We start from the raw sequence: 27686 nt of genomic DNA, 5'->3' as shown, positions 1-27686 counted from the left end.
ATGGTGAATGTTCAACAGCACCATGCCATGCTTGATAGCTCAATTGATTGGACCCATTTGTGATGCCTAGCTCTTGAGAGCTATGCAATCATATTTTATGTCGCGATGCCATTAAATGACTCATAACCATGGAAATTATGTCGTGTTGGGTCGCCCAAATGTCGTGTCTGTTGCGCCGATAATATTATTATTCCACTCAAAAATAAGGTTTAATTATAAAAATCATATCATGCTGAACTGCTATGTTTGTGCCTATCATGCTGAACTGCCAAAAGAACAGGATTTAAACCTTTACCTCGTAATGATCTAGAATCTATCTCTCCTCAAGAGCATAGTAAGGACAATAGGCATGGGATTTATGCTTGGAAACTAGATGCTTCTTTTTGGAACATGAACCAGCCTATGACTCGGATTATTTGATAATAAAATATTATTATTGAATTGTGTAACCAATAACATAAAAAATGATAGTTGAGCTGGTTAAATACACATATAAAGATGAGCGTTTAAGACTAAATTATACCAATGTCCAAGGTTGTCTCGTTTGTTTTAGGGCCTCAGAGCGAAATATAAAAACCTTTTAGGTGTAATAAATAATATAATACTTTTTTTTATATTTTTATTGTTGATATTTTAAGCACTTTATAAATAAGCACTAATAAATCATACTCCCTCCATTTCATTTCAAATGTCCAATTTGCTTTTTGGGATACTATTTATCAATCACTCTTAATTTGTATTTTATTCTTAATCCATACATTAAAACAATCAATTGGATCTTGTTTGATTTGTCTCAATATAAGATTTATTAATATCTTATTTTTGTAATTTTTTAATTATACATAATTATAGCTATTAAATATTGAATTAATGACAAACGTGCAAAAAACAAATGGTACATTTGTAATGAAACAGAGTGTTATTTAGCAAAAAAAAATAAATTATATCTAAATTAACTAAGTTAATATCAATTTTATACATGAAAATATAATTTTTTAATCCTAAAAAATTTAGGCCTCGAGTGGTAGCCCACTTTACCCTTTTGCTAATCGACGTACATGCTTGTGTCCTTGATTCGCACCTGCATTGAATCATCATCGGAAGCAAACGGTTGTACCAATTGAGTAGTCCTGTTATCTGCCATGAGCAACCTCTTGTATCAATGTGAACACTTGATCGTAGAAAATAATTTAATTCTAGACTTTAAAAAAGGATTTTGGTGTTCACACTAATAACTATTTTAGTCCAAGTCATCAGCCATAATTCATTGGAGTCCTTCATTCAAAATAATCAAGTGTTATACTACTTTTAATTTTTTTCAATTGTTTCATTTAAATTGGATACGAATATTAAGAAAGTGGAGGGACTATCTTGAATAGTATACTCATGTGATGTAGTGAGTATTGGGAGGTTAAATAGTATAATTTAGTTAAAAAAATAAGGATATTTTGGTAATTACATAAATAATATAAGGAACAATTTGATTCAAAAATTATGTTTTAAAATAGAAATAAAACAATTAAAGTGAAGTGCTCAAATAAAAAAATGAAAACAATACGAAAAGAATTGGAGTGATTATCATATCCTGGAGAAAACCTCCACTAAACCCTCCTTTCCAAATATCCAATTCAAATTCCTTTTTTTCATTGTCCCACCCGTACTCATAAGTCTTAACTCTACATCTCCCCTCTTCATACTTTTTGGTAGAAGAAGAATAAGCTATATTTGATGAAACATGTTCAATTCCCAAACAGACTCATAATCACCAGGTGCTTAATATTGCGCTCTTTTGCTTTTAATGTATTTACTTCTATTTTCCAAATTCTGTTTATTGTTTTTTATTCTTTGTTTGTTGCAGACCTTTTTATTATCAGTATTAACAATAGTAAGGTGACTCCTAAATCCCACCCTAGAACTTGTTTGTTGTTGCTCTTTTCATACCTTATTGTTCATCATCATCATCCTATCTAATATATCCCGCTCATAGAAAATTAAATTCAACGTCTTGAGAAGAAAAGGCGGCGGCAACTCATACCCATAAAGAAGAGCGCGACCAAAAGAGTCCCACGACTTGAGGAAGATAAAGAGCCGTGATTACCCGTTATAGATAACTCATACCTTATTGTTAATGGTTTAAATTGTGTTAAAAGCTTTATGATTATTGAATACATGATGTCATGATCAGACAAGGTAATTAGTACTGTATATCCATCAGTCAACACTAGTTCACTTTCTAATTTCTATGTACTATTTCTGTGTTTAAATTGGCTTCTATATCTGGAAATTTTGGTTTGCTACACTGTGATATCAGAAATTCTGCTATGAAAATGTTGCATCACCTAATTTGATTTGGCAGGAATTAGGAAGAGGGAATGGTGAAGTGGGTTTGCTTTGAATAATTTATCGATCAACATTTTTTATATAATAAAATTTTATTTTTTAATTCGTGCAGGTTAGATTGTGAGAATCAAATCATTATAATAAAGATTAAAAAAAAATCTTTAATCACTACACTAACTCATATTCTCCTAAAAGATTTAAAAAAATTAAAAGATGCTAATTACTTAGTTTATGTAGTAGTTTATTGTATGGTGAAGTAAGACCCAATTTTAGTTCATGCCTTTCAATTCAATTTCATTGTATTTGACTTGTGGGTTGTAGTGGTTTCTGATTTGGTGTATAGAATAATTTTAGAAATCTCATATGGATATTATTTCTTATTACTACACTTATCAAATAATCTATCCTACGTCTTAAGTCACTTGAGTTTCTGCTATTAAATTTACTTCATTTCTATTTTTAGTTATAATATATATTTATTTTTTATTTTTATCCCAATCATATAATTAACATTTTTTTGTTATCGATATGTCTCCTATTTTCCCGTAAAAATATCAATTTATCTACTTTTCTTGATTTTCCGCTAATGCATATTGGGCAAATTTGATGGCATACAGCTACTAGTATACTAGAAAAAATATAAGTTTTACAATTATTTAAGGCATTAAGGCATTTTTGTGGATCTCCTTTGTTGTGAACTTTGCCGCCTTTGTTGTGGCATTATGGCAAATTTGGTGCACTTGTTGTAACTGGGCCCCAAAAGTTTCTTTTTTAATATATTTTTTAGGTATTGGTGATCAAGATAGCATTTCAACTATGTTATTTTACAAAAGAGAAAACCAATATTTACTTAGTACATTATATTACTGCAATGTCATTAAGTTGCTCCCGTTAGGAAGTAAACACTAACCTGATGTTGTTTCTGATTAACCTTTGATAGCAAACATCATATGCAACTGTTGTATGTAATGAAGTCAATAATCAATTGTGTGTCATACTTCGTGCAATTTTGGATATGATGATATCATTGATATTATATTTTGCTGTATTTGTCCTTGCAGATGGAAAGATCAACTGAAATAACTGAAGAAAGTCCCCTTGGCCAACGCAATAGGCCTTTACCACAAAATCTAGTCCTCGAGATACCATCACGAAGTGTGCAGAACTCACCGGAGGATTTCGTGAGAATAAACGTTCTTCCAACACCAAAAAGAGTGAATTTCTCACCAATGAACAGCCCTAGCATTGCTACATTAAACAGGTCTTTAAGCTCCACCATTCGTAGGGACAAATCTTCGATCAAAAGCCTCCTCCCGAGTCTTAGTTTTAAGTTCAAGAATTACCCTTCAGAGATCGAAAATGCATCCATTCTTGGCCTCTCCCCATCTTTAGTAAGGGGAGGAAGACCGGGAGTGACCAGGACATTTTCTTTTTCAAAGCTATTCACACCAAAAGGAAAAAAAGCATCATCTTTGCCTGTAACTCCGATTGCACACTCTAATCCAGGATCTGCACATGGAAGCAATGTAAGTGAATAGGTTCTTCCCCTCGAGCACATCAGGTCTCTTTTGTTGGAAAAAATAACCCCCATGTGATCCCCCCTGAAACCTCATTGGGTTTGTGTGCAATCAACTCTCCTCTTGTGTGGGTCTTGTAGTGTACAAGCGCAATAAAAAATTTATCTGCTAACTTAAAGTCTTGTTCATAAGAAATGTCCTACAAATGCTAACTTTTAATTTTGAGTAGACTACTTTGTATCAATGCTTTTGTGAGTCTTTGTGCTAGTTCATTGTTCTACCTATTATATCATTACATTCTGATGTAAATTGACCGAAATATGAGCCCCTTACCCTGACTTGTGCGGGATACTGGGTTGATGACTATAACTATGACTATATGAGCCCCTTGCGTACATGATAGATGTTTTTCGTATTTCCATGGCAAATGTGATAACGTTTTTGCTTCTACTTGTATTTCATTTGCAAGGCAGAGTTTTGTGTACTTGATTCTCAACAAATTTGCTCACTTTACAGAAAGGAAGGCTCCGACTACCTATTCATCGTTCACGTTCTGTTCCAGATCTTAACAAAGATCAAAGTGCACGTCAGATAGATTCTTTCGGTGGGATTTTTCGTGTGATCCCAACAACGCCGCATGTTAAAGATGGAACATTGGTGGCGTCAGGTGCAACAGTAAACGATGCAGATGGTAATATTGTCGTACTTTTCTGTATATTTCTTTCTTCAAATTATGTCGATAAATGACATAAACCTACTGATTCAGAAATGGATGATAACGGTGAGAACATTCCTGAAGAGGAAGCTGTATGCAGAATCTGCCTAGTCGAACTTGGGGAAGGCTCGGAAACACTCAAAATGGAATGTAGCTGTAAAGGTGAACTTGCTCTTGCTCACCAAGAATGTGCTGTTAAATGGTTTAGCATCAAAGGTAACAAAATTTGTGAAGTATGCAAGCAAGATGTTCAAAACCTTCCTGTTACACTTTTACGTATTCAGAATAATCAGGATCGACCAACAAATAATGGCGAGCATATTGAATTGGCGGGTTTCAGGCAAGTAAAAGATCACCCGTTTGTACGAAATATCTAATAATATCGCCATGAAAAGAACCCTGTTACAAGCAAAGACGAGGAATTCTTTAGCATTGAATGGAACTTAAGTGTAGTGATATGAACGATATTGGTATCTTCATCTTTTCTGTACTTAGACATCATCGATTTATTTTTCTTTTCAGGGTTTGGCAAGATGTTCCCGTTCTTGTAATTGTAAGCATGCTTTCATATTTCTGTTTCCTCGAGCAACTTTTGGTGAGTCTTGTGTACGAATTCAACATACTACTATTTCGTAAGAATTGATTTTCGTATCCTATCTGACCCTTTAAATGTTCTTGTAAACAGATTAAGAAAATGGGTTCAGGTGCAATCGCTATCTCACTTCCGTTCTCTTGTATTTTGGGCCTTCTTTCTTCCATGACGTCAACAACAATGGGTATAATGGCTTGATCTCATAGTGTCCTAACTATCGTCTTTCTGTTGTACGAATTTATCATATTAACAGTGCTATGAAATCGTGTTTAGTTGGACGAAAATTCCTTTGGCTGTATGCTGCGGCTCAATTTTTACTGGTTGTTGCCTTTGCACAAATTCTGTACTACCTGGTAAGCTCTTCCTTCAGCAGTCTCGAGTTTGTTATAATTGTAGTCAGAGAGTTGTTTCCATCTTCGAACTATGCTGTTTTCCATGATCTCGATCTTTTATGAGTTTATAGACGTAATGGGGTCAATGGATTGTTTCGTTGGAAATGTCGACTGTAGAGTGTTGGAAACAGGTTTGGGGTGTACCCATCCATAGGCCAAGAGTGTTCCATCTTAGAACCATACGGCAATAAGGAGGGGGATGTCTTAGCCTTATGTATATAGTCAAAAACGATCTCTTAGATTATCGATGTGGGGTGCTTTTTATTTAGAGAGGAGTCGAGATACATTTCTTCGTAAGTGCTTGTGCAAAACTAAGATTAATTAGAGACGATCTCTTTGTTTTTCGGTATACAGCTACACATGCAAGCAGTGGTGTCGGTTTTAATCGCTACGTTTGTTGGCTTTGGAGCTGCAATGTGTGGATGTTCCTTTCTCTTTGAGATTCTGAGATGGAGAAGAATATGGCAAGGTCGCTCCAATACGCAAGCTTCTGCTGTTCGCGGAGTTTCTGCACCAACATCTGAAATCGGGAGCTTGGCACAAGCGAGCCCCAGTGAACCTGAAATTCTAGCAAACATTCCTAGTTCTCATGGAGACTAAATTGTATAGAGCTGATTTTTTTTTTATTTTCTTTTAAACCACTAGGCTCACCAGTAATTCTCCAACCAGTATAGACTTAAATTATGAAACAAAAGTAGATCAAAAGGATCACTTATTATAGAGAATGAAAAATAAGTCATATTAATTTCCATTTTGAATTTATGTAAATATTATAAAGACAGCGTATAATATCATGTATGCTAAATTTTGTGATTTATGTATAATAATAATAATGATGATGGTGTATTTATATACTCAGTACTTTTGTTGATTGTTTATGTATATAAATTAATGTTGTGTATGCATATTTTTTTGCTTGTGCGTTCTCAGTGCGTTTAAGTCTTATCTAAAATGCCTAAAATGTCGTGATTAGAACCTTAATTAATGCAAAAAATTAACTAAATGATTGTCACAAATGAGACGCAATGCAACAATTATGGTGGGCAAAAATATCAGATAAAAGTGAAATTTCAAAAGTTGAGAAGTGGTGGTCGACCCCGGCCATCCCTAACATGAAGGATTAGTGTATATGATTGTAAAATTATTGAGTTCAAGTGGATTTGAGAAATTAAGTGATATAGAAAGGACAAATAATTTTACTTTCACTTTTAAATTTAATTTTCACCGTTAATATGAAGAATTTGTCCCTTTCTTTTCTTATCAGCGGGAAAATCTCTAATATACCCCCAAATTAAAAAGAATATTAACTACGAAAATTAACAATTAGTCTAATGATTAATTAATTTACACCCTTATAACATTAATTCACTCTATAAGTGAATATTATAAAAGGTGATTTAACAAAAATCTACATGACTAGTAGTTGTTATAATTTACTAAAAAAAAGTCAAAATCACCTCAGAATAATGTAAAGCTCAAAATGTTTTCATTAAAATGAAATAATTTATTGCCCATTGGTAAAATTTATTGAGAGCATAAAAATACACAACTTAAATGTAAGTCCGGAATAGGACAAATGGAACTACTTTTACTTCCAATGAAGATGAGTCACAATTTACGATACTAATTTACCATATTAGTAAAAAAAAAAAAAAAAAAAAAAAAAAAAGAGAGAAAACAAGAACAAAAACAAGATCTGGACATCAAAACATGGGATGCTTAATACTTATATTAGCAACCATATTATACCCCCAAATCCAAGAATTGGGTGATTCATTTGTTGAGTCGCAACCCTAACGATTGTAGATGGACGGTATAACCTTTGGCATCGCAAACTGTGAATCATTTTCCTACCAACGACATTATATACCTAACCCGGTTATTAAAGAGTTTCAATACAGGTTAGCTTTTTGGTAGTTTCAGCTTCATCAATCCCATTTCTTCCGGGAACATAGTGAGGAGAACCAACTCATTTGACCAAGCCATGGGAACTACTAAGCAGATGTTTTTATTGCTTAAAGCTAGATGTATTATTTTTCATTATTACAGGCTTTTCTCTCGAATTGACGTTCAAGATTGTTTCTGAATTGCTGGATTGGTTCTCCGCACACCCAGGCCTCATCCACACTTTTATGTGACCTTCCCGGCATGCAGTTAGCACAGACTCTTCAGTAAATATCACACCTGAAAGAGGTTCATTGTGAACATGCTGAACCACCACAGGAGAAAGCTTAGGTACATCCCGCATGCTGGGAGAAGGCTGTAGTGTACCAGTGGAGCAGGCACTATCCCAGTGAGGAGACTGGCTTGCAGTGCTATAAGTCGGTGAGCCAATACGAGGTGAGCCGCCAGGAGCTCGACGAAGTGGTACTACAATCTCATTCATTTCCAAGTCCCAAAGGAGAAGTTGTGTATCCTGCTCGCCAAAAGAGCTTAGTCAACACATTGTGCAAGACAAAACTATGACAGTTGTCGAGCTAAAATTAGATTGCAGACCAATTATAAGAAACCAAAACTATGGCACTTTCATTTACACAGCCCACACAATACAGGTTTACAAAAATTAACCAGACCAAACACACGTTAAAACAAAAATGTCAACAGGCTTTCTTTCTAGCACTTAAACTGAAGTTTCGTACCAGGTTAACGCTGTGAAAGGGGAGCAGGCCAACGTACTCAATTGATTCCAGTGATACATAAAACAATTATACAAAATTGTAGTTCCGCTTTTAGGTTGACTGAATAAGTTACATCGCCATTGTTGTGATGTCCCCTCAAATACTCGATCTCATTTCGATATTACATCAGCCTAAACACCAACAACCTTGCAATAACAAACATCTTAATTTGAAAACGACAAGTACTAAAATTGATCCAAACCCCTCAAAATCAAATGTAACGCATTAAATTTTTATGTGGCAACATTCTTCAAGCAAGTCACTAAGTTTTGTCCATGTTTTGCCCTGCTTTCCACCAGTGTCCTTGAAAATAGGAGACGTTAACCACAAGTCCACAACTAACTTATTGATGTGGGATCGGACTGTTCAATATTTCCATCCATAATTCTTCAATGGTTCAGTTTAACCAAAATAGTGGCTAGCAGACTTTAGCCAACTACCATGTTGATCACAACATGGTTTTTGAAAGGATGCATCTCTCTAATCACTTGATTAAGAGACGAGATCAAAATCCACTCATTTTGTCGTGCCTATGGTGCGTTTTGAGTTTTTTTTTTTTTTTTTTTTTTGCAAGTTTTTCTCTAGCCGAAGCTCTCTTGGCTGCAACCTCCTTAAATAAGGGTATGGTGTGTTGTCATCCACTCAGGCCCTAATCATAGTTTCTATAAGCGGGATATACCGAGTATCATAGTTTCTATGAGATTCGCATAAGTACCAAAACCGTTAAGCATGTATATCCTCACCAAGTAAGCAATCAATCAGATAAGTAATATGACTCCACCATTTTGACCACAGGTTTTAGAGGACAAGATACCATAAAAAGGGCGTGTGGTGTTTAAAGGAAAGCCTTTTTCCATGGAAATTAGTTTTCCATGAAAATACTCTCCAATAGAAAAATGCAAATGATAAATAATTTTCTTCTGTGTGGTTTGATGGAAAAACTATAAAGCAAAGGGGGAAATTGAGGTCTTGGGAATGAAACAGTGGAGGAATATGGTTTGCTACTTATTTTGGAGCGAAATGTTTATAGTGAAATGAAAAACTCTTTTACACCCCTAGTATTCCATTTTAAATCCCTTGTCAAACCAAACAATGAAAAATGAAAGGGAAAAGTATTCCCCCAAACCAAACACTTCTGATGCACTCATGAAGTCCCATAGTCAGGATCAGGAAGGAATGCCTATTTCACAGTCTACACTCCTTTGTCTAGAACTCAGGAGGGCAGAAGCCTCTCAAATGCATTGTACTTACAGTTCAGTAAAATACACATTACCCTGTAAAGTAACTGAAACACAACTAAAAGGTATATCCTATAGTGACATATAATTAAAGTTAAAAATACAAGGCCAGTTTTGAAAGGTCGGCATTCTTTGCAAAAACATAAGGTAACAGCAAATGAGCAAGAAATTCAGCTTACCTGACCAACAGAGCCAAAACGATACACAGTGTTCTCCTCAGACTCATCAGAATTTGGTGGGGACCAAAAAGGATCAAATGCCACTCCACTAACCTGTCAAAACATTAGGTCCCCAGGAACTATTTTTAAAATCAGCACATCAAATGAAAATCAGATGACAGAAGCAAACAGAAAAGTCATGCACAGCAGGATTATGAAGCAGTAGCTTAATGAAAAAAATACAACTTACCCAAGAGTTGTGACCCTCTCCCCAAGCCACAACTTTTCGGTCTATCATACTCCACACTTGAACCAAGTCATCTTCCCCACCAGTCAAAATATACTTGCTGTCCCCACTGTCAACCAATAATTTACAGTCAACCATACAGAATCTTTCAAACATCCAAACAATTGGATAAAAAATGCTCGAGGTCTAAAGAACACAATACTTTCTTTCTTGGATGGGGAGGGGAGTTGAGAATTGAGACCAACGTATCCAAGAAGTCAAGAACCCAATACTTTCTTTTCCCAATATTTTTCAGGAAAACTTGGAACAAAATTCTTTCAGAAATTTAAATGCCTAAACATTTCAGACAAAGTACTATTGGCCAAAAGTACAAACCTGAGAAATAAATGGGCATTAAAGTGAACTAAAAAAGATAATATCAAGACTAAAGCACCAGACAAGTACACATTTAGAGAATGAGAAGACCATACCTCCAAGCACAGCAAAGAAGAGCACCATAATAACTTTTTCCACCATATATAAGTTGTTCTTTCAAATAATCAAAAACTCGTAAATATCCTGCATTCAAGCACCAACTCTAGATAAGCTGTCAACATAATATCAATATTGAATGAAAACTCCTCAATATTTTACCAGAAAAGCATATTCAAAAGGATACCATCTCTTCCAACAGTAGCCATGTAGACAGCATCGTTTGAGAATGCAATGCTATTAATTGAACCTTGACATATATGCCATCTAGCAGTTGGATTACTCTGCACATAAGATGCATAGTGATCAAGTATCAAAATAAAAGTTCAGAATTTAACTGATACATACACATAAAAGACAAGAACACATGTTGTCTGATCACAGTTCTTCAAGTCTTCATTAGGTGATTGCAATCTGTTTTCCTTAATTCATGCTGATCAACAAGCATTATCAAGCAATTGTCCATAAAAGCCCGAATTTTGCAACAAGAATCACAAAATACTATTCCCGTAATGAAAAGAACAAAGCAATTGAATTCACCTGTTGATTTAGAAAAACAAAAGGGCAGCTAGGTGTAAAACCAATGGCCCTATTCTTGCAAAGTGATTGTTTATAAGCTGTCTAGATGTAAGAATAAAAACAAGGAAAATACCAAATTTCCTTAAGATTTGCTTCTACGTGTTTTTTGATTGACAATATATCGGACACTTGAGAGTTGAGACTTGAGAGGATAATTTACATTTGCTCATAATGATTCTCCGCTTCCAAAAATATCAATAACATGATACTAGCACCCATGCATTAAGAACATATGAAAAAATACAACATAATACATAGGATATAGGAAGATTTTCAACTACAAAAATATATCTTGGGAACAACATGCAGATGCTACAGTGTCATGATTATATGATGTAGCCACTCAGTTTCACTAATTGTTCAAAGCTCTGTTTCGCTAATTGTTCAAAGCTCACCAAAGAAAAATCAGTACAATCTTAAATTTCAGACAGCATCCATGCCATCAATATAACAAAATTATGGTCAACAAAAAAATTTTGCTCAAGCAAATTACATGATGCATTCTTAATAAACATAAATAGACAGTGTACCTTACTCGTCCGTGCATGGGCTACAGAAAACTGATTCTGATCCTTGGTAGCAGAGAATGAAGGATCACCTACACCTTCCTTGCTCTGGAAGAATTTTAAAAAATAAGCTAGAAAAACAATAAAAATACAAGACTAATGTTAAATATATCAGGTGCTGTAGCAACATAATTAGGCACACCTTTTCATACACATACATATTTCCATCTGCATGACCAACAACAAAGACACCGTCACTCTTGGGAACCCACGCAATACTAGTGCAACGGCTGCATGAAACAACATTTTTCTACATTATGGCACAAATTATAGAACACAAAGAAATTGTTCAAGATATTCTTTAAGTAAAGAAAATAAAATTAATCTCAAAGTAGAAGACTTGTCAAGGATAGAATTCAGAAAAATGTTGGCAAGATAAATGTTTCATCTTCAGGCCTTACCATGGAAATATATAGTTCGTAATACATAATTGGCCCTGGAGTAACACGTACAAGTGAAATAGCAACCATTAGAAGATTGCTATTTGCAATCGATTTCTGTTCATCTTGAGTAATAGACCCCAATTGTTGGAATTAAGACTTTTAGCAATGTCGTTGTTGAAAGCAATAAAACTGAAAACACTTAAAGATAGTAATGACTAATGAGGTCACATCCATCAGGGTGAAAGGGCTAAGTACAAGAAAACCCATGCTCTTAAACTATAATAAAGTAGTAATTCATTTACAAAATCAATGAACGCCAAGATAAGTCAAAACATGAAATTTGAATAAGGCTACACCAAAATAGACTAGTTTGTTCCTTTCTAGGAGCACAACTAAACTAAAAACTAACCATCTTCCCTATACTAGCAGGTTGACCACTCCATCCATTTTCCTGCTAGAAGAATTTTTCCACTGATCAAGGCTGCCCTCAAATCATGACAAATGCCAAAGACAATGAGCCTAAAGGGACAAAAAATTAAGTTCAGAGAATATTCCTCCTTTGGACAAACTATGATGGCTTGCAATGGAAAACTTTTTTCTCAATTGAGATAAAAAGAACCATCATGGAACTATAAAGAGGCAACCCACAACACTGTGGCTCTCGAAATGCTACAACAATCCATTACTCCAATGTAATTGTGTAACTCACAGGGTCCGACTTCGCAAACCTACCATTCTAAAACAAAGAGACTGCTTTCGATTAATACATGATAGCAAACATTATTTGCCACATCACCTGGACAAAGGATGCACATGATTTCAAAGTCCATTATAATTCAAAACTGCAAACTATAAAATTTTTGCCCCATACACGATGAATACATGCTCTCACAACATTAATAACCAAAACTGAAATATTTTGTTTTTAATAGAAGTTTAAGTATTTAAAATAAATAAAATTTTGACATTATACATGAAATCATTTACATAAATTTTCATTCACCTAAAAAACATCCATGTTGACACTTAGATAATTCAATGGGGTAAAAAGAAAATATATAGACTTCATTTGGCTCAAAACACTAGAAATATATCATAAAATAATAAAGCCAAACACTAGCATATGTACGCATGTCCAACAATAGTAATAGTTTCACTAGTAAAAAATACGCGTTTGGGCATGGAAAGATTATAATTCCTATGTAGACAACACAATGGCCTATATGGACATCTTGGAGGTTTTTTTAATAAATGTTACAGGATACATTTTCATGGATTGAAAAGTTCAAATTGAAAATCATTTATACCAAGGCCTATAAAAAGTCAAGTTAAACACTTGGACATGTACCTTTGTCTGTCGTGGACCATAGCAACACTTCAAAAATCCAATAAAGGGAAGACATGTTTGAAATGTTTGCAACACTGTGTGAGAGCTATGATCTAAGTTATCTCATTAGATTAAGGAAGAAAGCTCGAGTTTATAAAAGAGAGAAATGACCTTGTTAGCTTTGTAAACCAAGAGATGTGAAGAATAATGAGGAGTCTTAATGGGCTAATGCGCTTATTAACATTGGTGAAGAATGGTGATGCACAAAAATATCATATGAGTTGCATAAATACCATATTTGTTAGTTAAAGGTAAAATTTAAGCAACATTATTAATTTTTGTTTGAGATGAAGGCAATATGGGTGAAAAAGTGTTTGGCAAGAATGGCAGTCATGCCATAGCCTACAATGTTTTGGAAGTAGGCTACGCAAATAATGTTACCACACGACTATGCTTCTTCTTATAGTTTTTTAAGAGGGAGTTCAATATTAAACTCGCTAAAAGTCCCCTCCATTCCTAATCATTATATCCTCTTTTCGTTTCTTTATGTTCCATGTTAATGTACCCCATTTTTTGTTTTGCTATTAATGGTAAATTTATATTATTAGCTCTTCCATTTCTTGCCCAACCTTTTCTCTTTCTCTCTGTTTATCTCCATCACCTTTTAGCAACAGCAAAGAGGTACATCATTAGGAATGGACAGAATAGCTATAAGAAAAAGCCCCTTACATTAAAGCAACCTAAAGTAGAAATGTAGCCAATTATTAGGGGAAAAATTTACAATAAACCATAATGCAAGTAATAGTTTAGGTTCTCGTGCCTTATACAACACAATATAATAGAATCCTTACCTGTTGTTCAAGGACCCATCTTTATTATAATGATGTGCACCAACAAGCTTCTTCCCCATATCTTGTAATTGTTGCCTTAAGGACACTGAATACACTATCAAACAAAAGCCACACAAACATTAGTAATTTAAATCTTAAAAGGTAAAGAAAAAAATATATGTACTTACCATCCCCTGAGTTCAACCCAATAAGGAAATCATGACCATCCTTGGCATCTGGATCAAATGCATGGCAAAAAGGGTTCGAATTACTAAAATTTATTGATTTAATTGGATCCTGCATAGAGAGGCAGACATATAAAAAAGACCTAACGCTGAAATCAATGAGCACCATATTTTTAGAAAAAGGCTTTACCTTATCTTGAGAATTCGAATCACTAATAAAAATTGTGTCACCTACATTGTATATTAAGTAAGTCCCCTTTCCATCAAAATTTAGATTATTGTTTGTATCACTCAAATTTGAAGCTCCCATAGATCCATTTTTACTAGTAGTGCTTGCATATTTACTTGCACCATTTCCTCCAACAAAACTAAGTGCCCTGCCATTCCCAGCACCTAAAATTCGGGCAGCTGCTGATCTTACCCCACTGGTAACACCTGCACTTGACGTTGATGCTTGTGTGTTTTGGTTAGGCTTATCTTTCAAATGAGCAAGGGTCACCTACAAACAACAATTCCTCCGATATAATGAGGAAATAAAGTACTTGCATATGTCAAAGGGAAAGAATGTGAAGACATTCCATAATGGTGAATTTGCAACTCAATTCAGTCAACCAAGAATTCTCCACTATATTTAATAAAACGAAACACCAAAATAATAAGCCTACATAATCCATCAATGAAGTAAATACAAATTCAAAAACCTAAACTGATCAACACACCAACAGAAATGATAAAAGAGTTGATAATTTCAAGGAAACTTCTTCACATTTTTGGCTTCAAAAATCAAAAATCATGTTAAAAATGATTTCACGACAAGATACTAAGTGTCAGCTACAATGAAAATGTGTTAATGCAAGAGTCAAACTACCCATGTTTGGAAATGACTTCAATCACACATTGGGCAATTCACTAGCGTGCCGTGATGAAGGAATTGTGGGGAATGCAAGGAAGGATGTGTGGGTTAAAGGAGGGTCTTTGATGTGCCATGGGACCTTGGTGATGAGGCAACAAAGAACAAGGTGGGAGTACGTGAAGAGTGCCTTGAACAAGGCAAGAAGGTGCACAATGGGTGCCTTGAATGAGGCATGAGCATACCTTGTCTAATGGGATGCAAGTAGCGTGACCGTGCAAAGACCCAAGTCGAGTTTTCTGTTTTGTGTTTTGCTTTGTGGGAAAGTTTGTCTTTTGGGCTAGGGTCATTTAAAATTTTTAAGGTGCTGTCTATTGACCATAAATCAGATTTAAAAGTATAGAGAGGTGGCTAATACAAAGGAAAAATAGGGTTTGTGAGTCTTAAAGGAGTTATCTAGTATTAGTATGAGTGAGCTCCATTAAAGGTGAAAAAAGTTTTAAACATGATAGTGTATGATCAAACATTGTGAGTGATATTTCATTAATGGAATGTTAAATTAGTTAATGAAATATAATTTCATTTGAGAGGGGATGTTCAAGACACTATTTATCTTTGTGTGTGCTTTGTTCATCAAAGCTTCATTCTTCTTGATTGCTATTGTCTATACTCTTTTTCTTACTTTCTTCTACATCTTCTCTTACCATTGTTGGGTCCAAATGCCTTCCCTATCAAAACCTATTGTACCATCAACACATCAAAATATTCTTAACGGAGAATCACCATCAAAATCAAGAAATATCAAATATAACAATCCCTTCATTTCAAATTAGTTGCTATATATTCCTTTCAAGGTCAGTCTCAATTTAGTTGCAACATTTCTTTTATAGAAAACTTTCACCCATTATACTTCAAAATCTAACCTAATAGTAGATAATAATTTATCCAATTCTATGTTAACGCGGTTACCCCATATACTTAATTAAAATACTCATATCTTAGTGCATTTAAACTATCTAACCTTAGGGCACTTTAAACTATCTAACTCAAAGCATCAATCCAAAAATACAAACAAACAACATAACATAATATCCTAGGTAGCAACTAATTTGGGACAAACAGAATACTTGATTTGCTAATTAATCACAAGAGACATGAATATAAAACCCACCAAAATTATATGCATTTATCAATGTTATCACCAATTAGCGAATCGATAACGGTTTCCATCCGAAACTTCCTTGAAAACGTAAACAATCAAATGTGTACTAAAAAGTAGGGGGAAAACCTGAGAAAAACTCTTTCCATGAGAATAATGAAGAAGACCAGAAGGATAAGATTTCTCATACTGAAGCTTGTAACGACCTTCAGGAGTTTTAAAGTAAGTCTTCAAAGAAGTCGATGACTGAGTATTAATTGCTCCGGAATTCGACGATGAAGAAGGAGACATGATTCCATTGGAGGTGTTCATCATTTTTGATAAAATTAACACTAATTTTGACTATTTCAGAACCTGCGATCATCACATAAAAACAAAATTTCTAGGGTTTACGACTATTTTTCTTCAGAACAAAAAATTGGAATTACAATCCACAGGAAAGAAATCTGGAGGAATTTGAAATGGAAGTGGATTCTTCCAGTGCGTGCTCCCTTGTTGTGACTTGTGAAGAAGATGGTTGGCTATGGAAACTGGAAAGTGCAGAGAAAATTGGGAGGAAGAAGAAGAAATGGGGGGTGAGTTAGAGAGAGAATGAGAAAAAAGTTCAAAGTTGACAAGTTAACAAGGAATAAGAGGCATTTAAAGCACTCTTTTTAGTTTACAAGTGGGGGAGGGAAGACTGAGAAGCATAATTTTTTCGGCTCGGTTTCGTGAGAGATGGCCTTTTTAAGTAACGTTTTTCAAGTTATTCATTAAAGTTTGGAGCTCATCTCGCATGAAATCGTCTCTTATAAGAATTTGTGTAATTTTTTTGATATGGGATAGGCTCGAAAGGAATGGGTATGCAAAGAATTTTTATCATGGGGTCGCTATTTGTTTCACTGATTTTTAAAGAAAAATAAAAATAAATAATTAGTGAATTTTATTCAAAGAAAAGTTCAGGAATTCTATATAAATTCGACGATATAAAAAATCTCATAAGAAAATTTTCATTGACAAACATAAGATAATGGGGCTCCCTATAACAAAAATGATACACCAAAATAGTGGATTAGACCACAAAAATACATCGACACCACACTGCAGGACAACGTCCAAATAAACACCAAGATTTAAAAGTCAAAATACCGTAAGTAAAGCCACAAATGGGCCCACCAAATACACTTAATACTAGCTGGCAACCTGGCACACCAAAAAGACTTAGTAACTAGGCCCAATACTAACAATATGGCCTAATGGACCAACACCACAAGGCAACACAAGAGACCACCAACACAAGTTACGGCCACACCAACCTTGCCACCCTCGAACCCCTAGCCACTGAAACAAACAAGGAGGAGTGAACCGTAAACACCACCTCGACACAAGACAAGCCAAGAAGAGACGACCGACACCGTCATACCTTAACACGTAGAGGGGGACCTCAACACCAACTCATAGTGAAGAAAAGCTCTATGTAGTTCACACATACTCAACCGAAATATAACAGGGCAAAGGGCTTCGCAACGCCAAGTCACCGAGTCAAAACAAGATAAGTGAACCACAATCACCACCACCACACCACGAACCAGTTTAAGCGTAATTCTAATGAGACATGCTCACCTAGGATTTTGGTTTTCCTCATTCTAGGAGGCCCTCGTGGAAGGTAGTGCCTTTTGTGCTGTTGTCTGTTTTTTTATTTTTTGTTTATTTTCAATCTTCGTTTCTTGCAAATCCTTTTGAGAATCAAATCTTAAACCTCTCTCAAGTGAAATATTTAGCACAAAGTGTGAAGAGGACATGTTTTACCATACATCTAACCAAAAGAGTTCCCACACAAGTTTGCGTGTTAAAGTATATATAACTTATCATTTGATGCATGGGTAAATATGTGATGTCAAATTGCTGAATGAAATGTGTTGAAGATGAATGTATGAGGAGTCTACTTTTCGTCGTGAAATATAGCTCCATTAACCTAAAATAAATGAGCTTTTACTCATGAGAACAAATCAAGGACTAAGCACAAATGTCACTACAAGCCTACAACCAATAACGAATTTTTGCTGAGGTTAATCGACTTCAACTCGTGTCCCAAAAAATATATTTGTAATTAATATAATATATTAGCTTGGCGTCTTGAATATATATACTCAATCATTTTCTCTCCATTAAAATTGTTCAAGATGCCGCATGCGCAATAAAAACAAATATGCATAATTCAACACTACCAGTTTCCCTTTCCAACAATTAACACAGTGTTAAAATTTTTCCTTCGTCCTCGTCAATCCACCACCATTTCAATCTCATAATCAATTAACCTAACGCTATATTTGAAAACAATAATTTCATCATAAAATTTATAATTGGCTTAAATTTAGAATTTGGCAACAACAATATTGCATTATTCCATTGCTATTCTCTGGTGGAATTTGAGGGTTTGAATGTAAACAACCTTACTCTTCATAAGGTAACAAAAAGGTTGTTTTTGATTGACCTTAGGTAGCAAATATCAATATGTCATGTTCAATTTCACATAGATAAGAAGTGCACGTGATTTATTAAGTCATTTTATTTAGTCCATTACAATTTGAAACCAAAAAGCTATAAATCTTAAGCCATTAGTATTTGGCGAATAAAAAAAATCAAATTTAGATTTAAATCAATTAAACCATATTGTTTTAAAAGTAGTTAAGTTGAGAATCTGAGAATTACTTTTCAAACATTCTCATTCTCAATTCTTCATTTGTAACTTCATAATTAAAATCTACAATTTGAAATTAAATAATTCTTCTCAAACACAACCTTATAAAATATGCAATTTTTACTCCACGAACGAGGTAGCTAGACATGATTACCGATGCTGCTTAGTTTTGTTTGTAATTTACTAGCTACTTAGCTAGACTCCCGGGCAATCTAAACTCGAACCTGCATACCTATTACTCGATCAAGTCATTTGATCAAAACTCCAATTAATATCAAATCATTGGTTCAACACACATGCATATTACAAATACAGCTGTTCAACTCACCCTATACTAATATCCCAGATTAACCCTGTAATCTTCATATAAACCTAATTATTACCAAAACCAACATCAAATCGTCCCATACTTGAGCTCATAGAACCAAAACTAACTAAATCTTGAGGTAAAAACGGTCTAGTACCCCCATCTCCAATTGGTCTCATACCAAGAAAATCTCTAGTTAGCCCATTTGCTCCCGAATCATTATGTGTTTTTGTACCAACCATATTGGGATTCATCATCAATTGACTTAGATTACTCACTGATGTTGCCGCCATAGATGACCCAACAGTTGAGCTCCCAACGAACCTCCCATCGCCATTGCTAATGTTTTCAGAACCCGAGAAAGCTTCAGGAACTCCCATGGATGTTCCTTGAAAAGATGAGTTATTGTTGCTTCGTGTGGAACCCATTTGAGCAGCTTTTTGAAGGAGTGCAGTTGCGGACATGGGAGTTAAAGTATTGGAGTTTGTTTGGTTGTGTGAATATAATGAACCTAAGGTTTGAACCAAGTTGGTGTTATTGTTGTTGTTTTTTCCTTTCTCTTTTGGTGTAAGTGAGAAAGATGAGCTCACATTTGGGGTTGAACATGAGTTTAAAAGGTTTGTTGTAGTTGCCATTTCAATCATTTCTGCAGGTAAACCTGTAAAGATTAGTTATATCATGTGACATTGATTAGGATACAAGTATGTACAAATATGGTTGAAGCTTTGGGATATATTATATATACTCTAACACGATCCTTCATATAATAGATCTTTGGGCTAGAAGTATAAATACAACACAGACCCTCCTTATATCTATCGTTAAATATTTCATAACGCGTGACTTCTTATCATGGTGGTTCTGATACCATGTCAAGAAATCAATTCAACTAAAAATGTAAATTGATAGTTGAAACTCAAGACATATAATCTTACAAAATAATGATATGAATTTCACTACACCAACAAAAGGTTTAATTGTTCTACTTTTACATGCAACACTTAAAAAAGAAACTTATGACAATATTATTCATACAGGTTTGAGAAACTGGGATAATGATGTAGTTGATGATTCTTATAACAAGTTAGAACAGCAAATGATTATAGTTGATTTAAGTTATTACGAATGGAGTATATATAAGCTATAACCATCAAATTGAGCTTTTAATTGAATTAATTCTTCAAATAAAATATCAATTTGATATATTATGGTTGAAAGTTTTTATGTTTATCTGATGCATTGAGTGGATTCTATTAGATATTGTGCATAATGTGACCATAGGTTAGATCATACAAGAAGTGTGTGCCTATTCTTATAAATAACCGGTTTGACATCTTTGATATATGTCATTTTTCAGGGCTTGTTTTGTTTGGAGTTTAATTGACCGAGCGCAATTCTCTTTGTTTTCTCAATGGAGGAGGTACGAGTATGATATATTTACTATTTTTCTCCCCGAACTCTAACTTTATACGAAAATACTGGTTTCTCTAGAAATGTACCAATTTTACGAGAAACGCATAATTTTGACCAACAATATTATATACACTAATATTATTATCATAATTTTTGGATAAAATAACGTGCTTATCAACTTCTATGTTTAATATAACGATTTTGCCATCCTACATATCAAGTGTATAGGTTTAGACAATAAAATTAGTTCAAAATACAAAAAGTTAGGTACAAACCTGAAGTGAGATTAGCAGGAGCCATGTTGGTAAAATGGGGTCGAAAACCTGAATTGATGAAGTGTGAAATTCCAGGGACATGATGTTGATCAAGTCCTTGACTAACAAACCCACTATTATTAAGCATAGATTTGTTAGTAGGATCAGTATTGAAACTTAGAGTACTTGACGGAGCAATTGTATTTGTACTTGTACTTTCTTCAGCAAGAGCATCACAAAAAGCTCTATGTGTAATAAAACTATCTTTCCTACAATAATTTTAAACATAAAATATAACATTAATTCATTACCCCAAATAACATTTATTGCTCAAAATTAAATGAAACCCTAAAAATCATTTATATTGATCGAGCTAGGTGTTCGACAAAATAGTTTGCCGGATAATTTTAGTTTATTTTAGTACAAATAGATGGTTAATTGGTGGTAAACCATCTCATACTAATGTTTGATAGGTTGGCCAGTTGAAACAACTTATAAGTTATAATTTTAGCTCTATGAATAATAAAACCATCTTTCCTACAAAAATTTTAAACAAAAAACACAAGGTTATTGCTCAAAATAAAAACAAACCCTAAAAATCATTTTTATTGATCTAGGAGTTGGGCAAAATAAATAGATAGTTGGTGTTCAAACCATCTAATGTTAGTGTTTGGTAAGTTGAGCGCTAGTTGAAATAACATATAATTGTTAAATCAGTCACTTCAATCAACTATCAATCTCCGATCCTTTATTTACGAAAAGAAGATCCATAGGGTTTGGTAAGTTGGCTACTTGAAACAACTTAAGCGGTTTTTAAATCAGTCACTCCGATCAGCTAAAATTCTACTTTATTTAAGAAAAAAAATTGTTTAGGTTACCTGGAAAAGAGTGTACCACAATCACATTTGTACTCCCTAGTACCACAAGTTTTAGTATGAGCTTTCCAATCAGATTGTACAGCATATTTCTTAGAACACTTTTCACATTTCCATTTTTTTTCACCATGTTTTCTGCTGAAATGTTTTTTAATACCAGTAAGATCACCAAGAGCTCTTGAAGGGTCATGATGTACACATGTTTTTTCAGGGCAAATGTAAACCTTCTTCTTTACTACTTCTTTATTGCTTCTTTGTTTTAGTTTCCATGGTAAATTGTGTCCTCTTCTATGGAGTTGAAGGTTTTGATCCCTTTGAAACCCTTTATTGCATATTTCACATATGAATCTATTTGTTGCCATTAGTGTCTTTGGTGATAATGCTATCACTTCTGCATCTGGATCTGTAATTCATTCATTTTTCATATCATTTTACATATATTAATGATTATAATAATAATAATAATAATAATAATAATAATTAACACTGATAGAAAATATAACATATCTTAGGGTTAATTACAACCATTAGATTATATTACACTTTTGATTGAGTTGTTTGATATCATATCAAGCGCCCAAATCAACAAAAATGATCATTGACTCACAGTTTTAAGGTATTTACATACTCTAACACACGCCATCACTTAAGAGCTTTAAGGTTAGAACCGTGGATGCAACACAAACCCTAATCATACATGGCTCTAAGATATCAGTGTTTAAGTGAGGGGTGAATAGAATTCAAAATCGTGACCCTTTTGTCGCGTTTTGGCTTCTAATACGATATCAAGAAACCAAATCAATTAATAGCTTAATCTTATGATTTTAGTCTCAAAATATGTTATAAATTCTATCAGAATTATAATATGTTATATACTCTATTAGAAAATGAATGAAGTTACCTGGTGTTCCCGGGAGATTTCTCTTCTTCTTGGAAGGAGGAGGAGGATGATTAGGATTATTATTGACATTACTAGGTTGTTGTTGTTGAAGATGAAGATGTTTTTGATGAGAAAATCCTCTAATAGAAGAAGATAAAGAAAAACCATCTCCTCCAATAGCTTGCAAATTCATGTTTGTTGTTGGACTTATTGTAAGTTTATATCAAACAACAAACTTCCAAGAAACACAAAACTATTTAAACTTTAATAAACAAAAACAGGTATTACAAGGAACTAGGAAAGAAACAAGGGAAGTAATATATATATATATATATATATATATATATATATATATATATATATATATATATATATATATATATATATATATTCTAGAGAAACAAACACAAAATATTCAAATTTTTCCTCTCTTTAATTCTATTCTCACGGATTATGCCAAAAGAACAACAAACCCCCAAATCATAGAACAAACCAAATACATACTTCAATTTATTTACTATTCCAATAACCATGTAGAAGTATTAAGTTGTGTTTGTTTTTGGTCTTTTTAGGTCTACTATGTAGGCTAAGAGAAGAAAAAGGTCTTATATCGAGAATCAAAGGTGTTAGATTGTATAACATACTTTATGATATCATGTCAAGGAACTAACTCAATTAAAAGCTTAAGCTGATAATTAAGATTTCAAAATATATTGTATAATCTAACAAAAGAACATATTAAATTGTAATATATATTTTAACTGAGATAAAATTTAATTTTATTGTGTTAATTTTGAAATTGAAAAAAACAACTAAAAGTTTTCTCCTAGAGATTGTAGTACTAATGTTTGTTTATGTCTGTTTCTCTTGTGTACGTCGTCTTGTTTCTTTTTTCATACAAGCTCTTTAATCAAAGTTGGTCAGCCATAGTTTTAAAAATGGTGGGCCCTTCCTTTGTTCACATTTCATGGCATTTTCTCTCTCTTCCTCGTGATAAGAAAGAAAGATTTCATTCGTTTTACATATTGCAATATAAATAATTGACATAATATTCGATATATTGATAACACTATTTATCTTCAATTTTATTATGGGAATTTCTACTCTTGCATATATGAAATAATATATTTAAATAGAATTTTTTTTATTCTTATTCTTAACAATTAGTATTTTAATATATAATTTTTATAATTTTTATTTAGTCAAAATAAAAATTTTTTATGTCAAAATATATATTAAATTGCGTGCAAAAAGAAATTAACCAAATATCAGATAACGAAGAAAGTATTAAATTGTATAGGTAGATTTAAAAGTGAAAAAAAATAAAAAATATATATAGATAAAAATTAAAGAAAGTAATAAACTATCACTAACTTAAAATAAGAAATATTACAAAAGTTAAATTAAAATACAAGGATTAACAACCAGAAGTATAAGGATTAGGTATGTGGGTGAGAGAGAGAATCAAAAATGGTGTAGGATTGTATAGAGTACCACAGATTTACTGGCTACTGTGTTTTTCTTATTGTCCTCTAGCTAACTGCCCTTTCTTTTTCCTATTTTCTACTCTTAAATAATTTATTATTATTTTGTAATTAATAAATTTGATTACTTTTATTTATATAATATAGGTTCTTAATATACTTAGCTAGGTAAAAAAATAAGTTTTCATTTGTTAGGGTTAAGTAGTCTATGTTGACTTTCAATTCACTTAAAGTTATTCAAATTTATGTGATATAATATAGTTATAAAGTTAAATATTAATATTAGTATCTAAATAATATTTTATGAATGGATAATACTCCGTATGAATAATAATTATGAGATGAAAAATATCTAAAAAAGGAAAACATTCTTTTTAATGGTTTCATAGCTAGTTTGTCAAATATATTGTATATCAACGAATGATTACAAATTAGCGTCAATAATCAAAAGATACTATTATAAAAGGCAAAAGGCTAATGAACGCCTTAAGGGGTGTTCCTTAACAAAATAATAATAATAATAATAATAATAATAATAATATTAAATGTATTTGATATAGTAAATTAGAAAACAAAATAAAAGATAAATATAATATAATATATTCAACACGTGAGTTGGTGATAAATTCAAATTTATATTTTAACAATCCTCAAAGTTTCCATAATAATTGCACACAATTACAAGTGAATTTGATGTGATAAGTTGATGATATTTGATATATTTTTATATCCATACACAAGACTAAATATTCTATTGTATTATCATTATTATCATTAATGTTATAGGTCAAATAATATAGTACTTCTATATCTCATTTAATTTGTCTTTTTTTTTATTTTAGTTTGTCCAAATAAATTTTTTTAAATTCAATTTTAATTTTTTACATTTTATCTAATTTCTAAATATTTTATCACTTTTTTATTAAACTAATTTATTAGTTTTTAAACGGGACAAAAGAGTATATTTTTTTTAAATAGATAAAGGGGGAATTTTTTTTGAGTATAAGATAAAGAGGGAATTCTTATACTTAATCCTTATAGATTTAAAAATTATGGATTTTGGGGATCATAAGAAAAGCTAAAAGGTAAAGAGAGAAAGGCAAATATTAAGCAAATGCAAGTGTGAATTGGATAGAAAAAGGTACGAAAATAGGAAGCTTAGAAAAGTGAGTTGGCTTTCTTATGGTCTTTTCAATCACCATGATTATATCATAATTACACTACTCTCAGCTGTGTTGTGTAGACCCAAAAAAGTGATTGTCAGCAAAACTGTTTCAGAAATTGTAGTACTCTACATAATCTACACTTTTGAGTGTTTGCACTCGTTTTTTGGCTTTTTTTGGTCAAATAATTAAAACAAAGTTTTTCATAAATGATTTTTAAGTCCAAAATAAAATGTTATTAGATGTATTTGGAATAGTTTTTTCATTAATTTTTAGTTTTTTATTTTTTCTCAAATAAATAATTAATACAATTAATTTTTACTAAATACTTTCATAACAGTTGATTTATAGGCTAATATTTCCGGTTAGTCAAACCAGCAACAACCATTTATTTAGATATACTCCCCATTCTACATGTTCTGTTAGATGAAGTATGTATTTTCCCAAATTTGATACATTAATCACTTGCGTATTGAAGAAATTCAAAGGACAAAATATTAGTTCATTTACATATAAAAGTTATACCAAATAATTTGCTACTACTCCGTTCTATAATATTTGTTACACTTTTTTCTATTCGTTTCACAATATTTACTACCTTGTTATGGAGTGTCGTAACTTATTAATTATTTTATTTATTTATATTTTATTCCTACTCCATATCTCAGTAATTCATACACTTATGTCATTGTTTAAAGAAAGCAATAGTATCTTGCTATCAATCAATCATTTCCTTAATGCTTGTATCAAGCCGAATAAATAATAGTGCTAATACTACAAGTAGTAGATCTATTGCATGGGGTATTTCATGTGTATAAAAAAACTGAAGTACTTCCTCCGTCCTGAATGATTTGCATTAAAGAGAAATGTGTTGTTTTTTAAGAAAAAGATAGATAATGGTAATAAATAAAGAGAGAGAATGAATTGTATAGATGAAATTGAAAGAAAGTTAAAATGTATGAATGTGATTAAAAGGAAGTGATGAATCATAGTTTAAAAATAAAAGTGATGCAAATTAAGTAAAACGGACTAAAATAGAAAATGATGCAAATTAAAAGGGACCTAAAGAGTATTGGTATAGTGATAGGTGAGAAGTGAGAATGGGATAGATGAGTGTTGGGATGCAGTCCATGTGAAATGATGCTCTCTGCCTCTCTATATGTTGTGTTCCTTTCCAATTTCCATCTTTTTTGATTTACTTGCTGCTTTGGTTACTGCCTTCATCGCCTCATTCACTCACTCATTGCTCATTACTATTTGCTCATAACTGATCATCATTGTATAATCATATATAGTAATCTTCGTAGTGGACAAATGGGACCCATTCAGTCCCAATTAATCTATAGTCCAATCAATCTGAAAATATAAACCCATATAAAAAATAAAATTAAATCAGCATATAATTAATTTGTCGAGCTATAATAATGTTAAAGCCTTAAATTTAATAAATCCAAATTAAACTAAGCATAGAAATAATTTAGTTTTTTCAAAATTTTCTAAAACGAACATCCTCTCATAATTTAAGTTTGAGAAAATTATTTTTAAGGTGATATCATTTTTGTACAAAATAAATATAATATAGAGTTTATTATAGATAATATTTGATATTCTATAGCATTCCTATAAAATGCAAACCGTTCTTTTCCAATATTTTTTTAATGTATATTAAAATTGCTCTCCGGCAATTAGACAACCAAATTTGCTGATGAATAGATATCTTGACTTTGACAAGAATGGGTGTTTTTTGTATTTGAAGGTATTTTAAAATAGATAAAATAACAATTATTTTAGAGTATATTTAAATTTTTACTTTATTTACATTAATTTGGATGCATTTATCTCTAGAGAATCGAATTTTATCTCAGTTGAAATAAATATCACTTTTTCCGGATAATATCGTAAACTTAATTTTCACATAATCTTCCCTTTTTCTCGGTCTACCTGTCATAAAAAAATGCAACTTATCTCTATGTACACCTTAATTTGTAAATTGCAAGTAAATTAATTATATCAAGACGTAGACATAGTCTTCATGAAAGCTTGAAAGAACAAATTTAAAATTGAAGTATAAGATGTGTACCACACAAAATAATATTAATCTAAAAACTTATTTTGGCTGCATGCATTTGGAGCATTCTACAAAGAATTGGATACTTTTAATTATCAATTAATTAACAAATTAAGTACAAGGATGAAGAACATGGGATTCTCATGCACACGTATGGAGACGCAAACTACAACAAGTCTTCTTCCCAATGAACCAAACCCTAATTCCCGGTGAACACAAATAATTAATATCATATAAGACATCCCCAAGAAAATCAACATATATTAATATACACCCAAAAATCTAGCTAGGTCGAAATCTGCATAGAACATTGCTCGGTTCATTTGTTTTAAAAC

The 27686-nt window shown here is 32.6% G+C and overlaps 3 protein-coding genes across 9 annotated transcripts; 1 reads left to right on the top strand and 2 right to left on the bottom strand.

Moving 5' to 3' along the window:
* Window positions 1–1547: 1547 nt before the first annotated feature.
* Window positions 1548–6450, top strand: LOC130814212 (uncharacterized). 5 transcript variants are annotated; one of them, XM_057680291.1, is made up of 10 exons: window positions 1548–1769; window positions 1859–1890; window positions 1988–2190; window positions 3402–3866; window positions 4374–4548; window positions 4624–4912; window positions 5095–5167; window positions 5258–5348; window positions 5438–5517; window positions 5911–6432. In XM_057680291.1, exons 4-10 carry the CDS (start codon window positions 3402–3404, stop codon window positions 6154–6156), a joined length of 1419 nt encoding a protein of 472 aa, XP_057536274.1. In that variant the 5' UTR covers window positions 1548–1769; window positions 1859–1890; window positions 1988–2190; the 3' UTR covers window positions 6157–6432. The 5 variants fall into 5 exon arrangements, with proteins under 5 accessions (XP_057536274.1, XP_057536275.1, XP_057536272.1 ...); XM_057680292.1 differs by lacking the exon at window positions 1988–2190; XM_057680289.1 differs by lacking the exons at window positions 1859–1890; window positions 1988–2190 and having other exon boundaries at window positions 5911–6450.
* Window positions 6451–7039: 589 nt separating this feature from the next.
* LOC130814211 (uncharacterized) lies at window positions 7040–16890 on the bottom strand. 2 transcript variants are annotated; one of them, XR_009042331.1, is made up of 12 exons: window positions 16357–16887; window positions 14409–14717; window positions 14222–14330; window positions 14055–14148; window positions 11636–11723; window positions 11458–11541; window positions 10536–10632; window positions 10348–10435; window positions 9881–9986; window positions 9652–9744; window positions 8196–8380; window positions 7832–7972 (listed from the first exon to the last, which is right to left on the bottom strand). XR_009042331.1 is itself a non-coding variant. In XM_057680288.1 (11 exons), exons 1-11 carry the CDS (start codon window positions 16540–16542, stop codon window positions 7565–7567), a joined length of 1662 nt encoding a protein of 553 aa, XP_057536271.1. In that variant the 5' UTR covers window positions 16543–16890; the 3' UTR covers window positions 7040–7564. The 2 variants fall into 2 exon arrangements, 1 of the variants encoding a protein (XP_057536271.1); XM_057680288.1 differs by lacking the exon at window positions 8196–8380 and having other exon boundaries at window positions 7040–7972; window positions 16357–16890.
* A 2009-nt stretch (window positions 16891–18899) lies between these two features.
* Window positions 18900–22940, bottom strand: LOC130813693 (zinc finger protein JACKDAW-like). Of its 2 annotated transcripts, none has more exons than XM_057679537.1 (4): window positions 22658–22940; window positions 21760–22159; window positions 20903–21150; window positions 18900–19872 (listed from the first exon to the last, which is right to left on the bottom strand). In XM_057679537.1, exons 1-4 carry the CDS (start codon window positions 22827–22829, stop codon window positions 19280–19282), a joined length of 1413 nt encoding a protein of 470 aa, XP_057535520.1. In that variant the 5' UTR covers window positions 22830–22940; the 3' UTR covers window positions 18900–19279. The 2 variants fall into 2 exon arrangements, with proteins under 2 accessions (XP_057535520.1, XP_057535521.1); XM_057679538.1 differs by having other exon boundaries at window positions 18900–19860.
* Between the last annotated feature and the right edge of the window lie 4746 nt (window positions 22941–27686).

The sequence above is a fragment of the Amaranthus tricolor genome, chromosome 5, assembly GCF_026212465.1.
Source record: "Amaranthus tricolor cultivar Red isolate AtriRed21 chromosome 5, ASM2621246v1, whole genome shotgun sequence".
Lineage (NCBI taxonomy): Eukaryota > Viridiplantae > Streptophyta > Magnoliopsida > Caryophyllales > Amaranthaceae > Amaranthus > Amaranthus tricolor.
The sequence above is the reverse complement of the archived record's forward strand: the minus strand, read 5'-3'. Positions and strand labels throughout refer to the sequence as shown.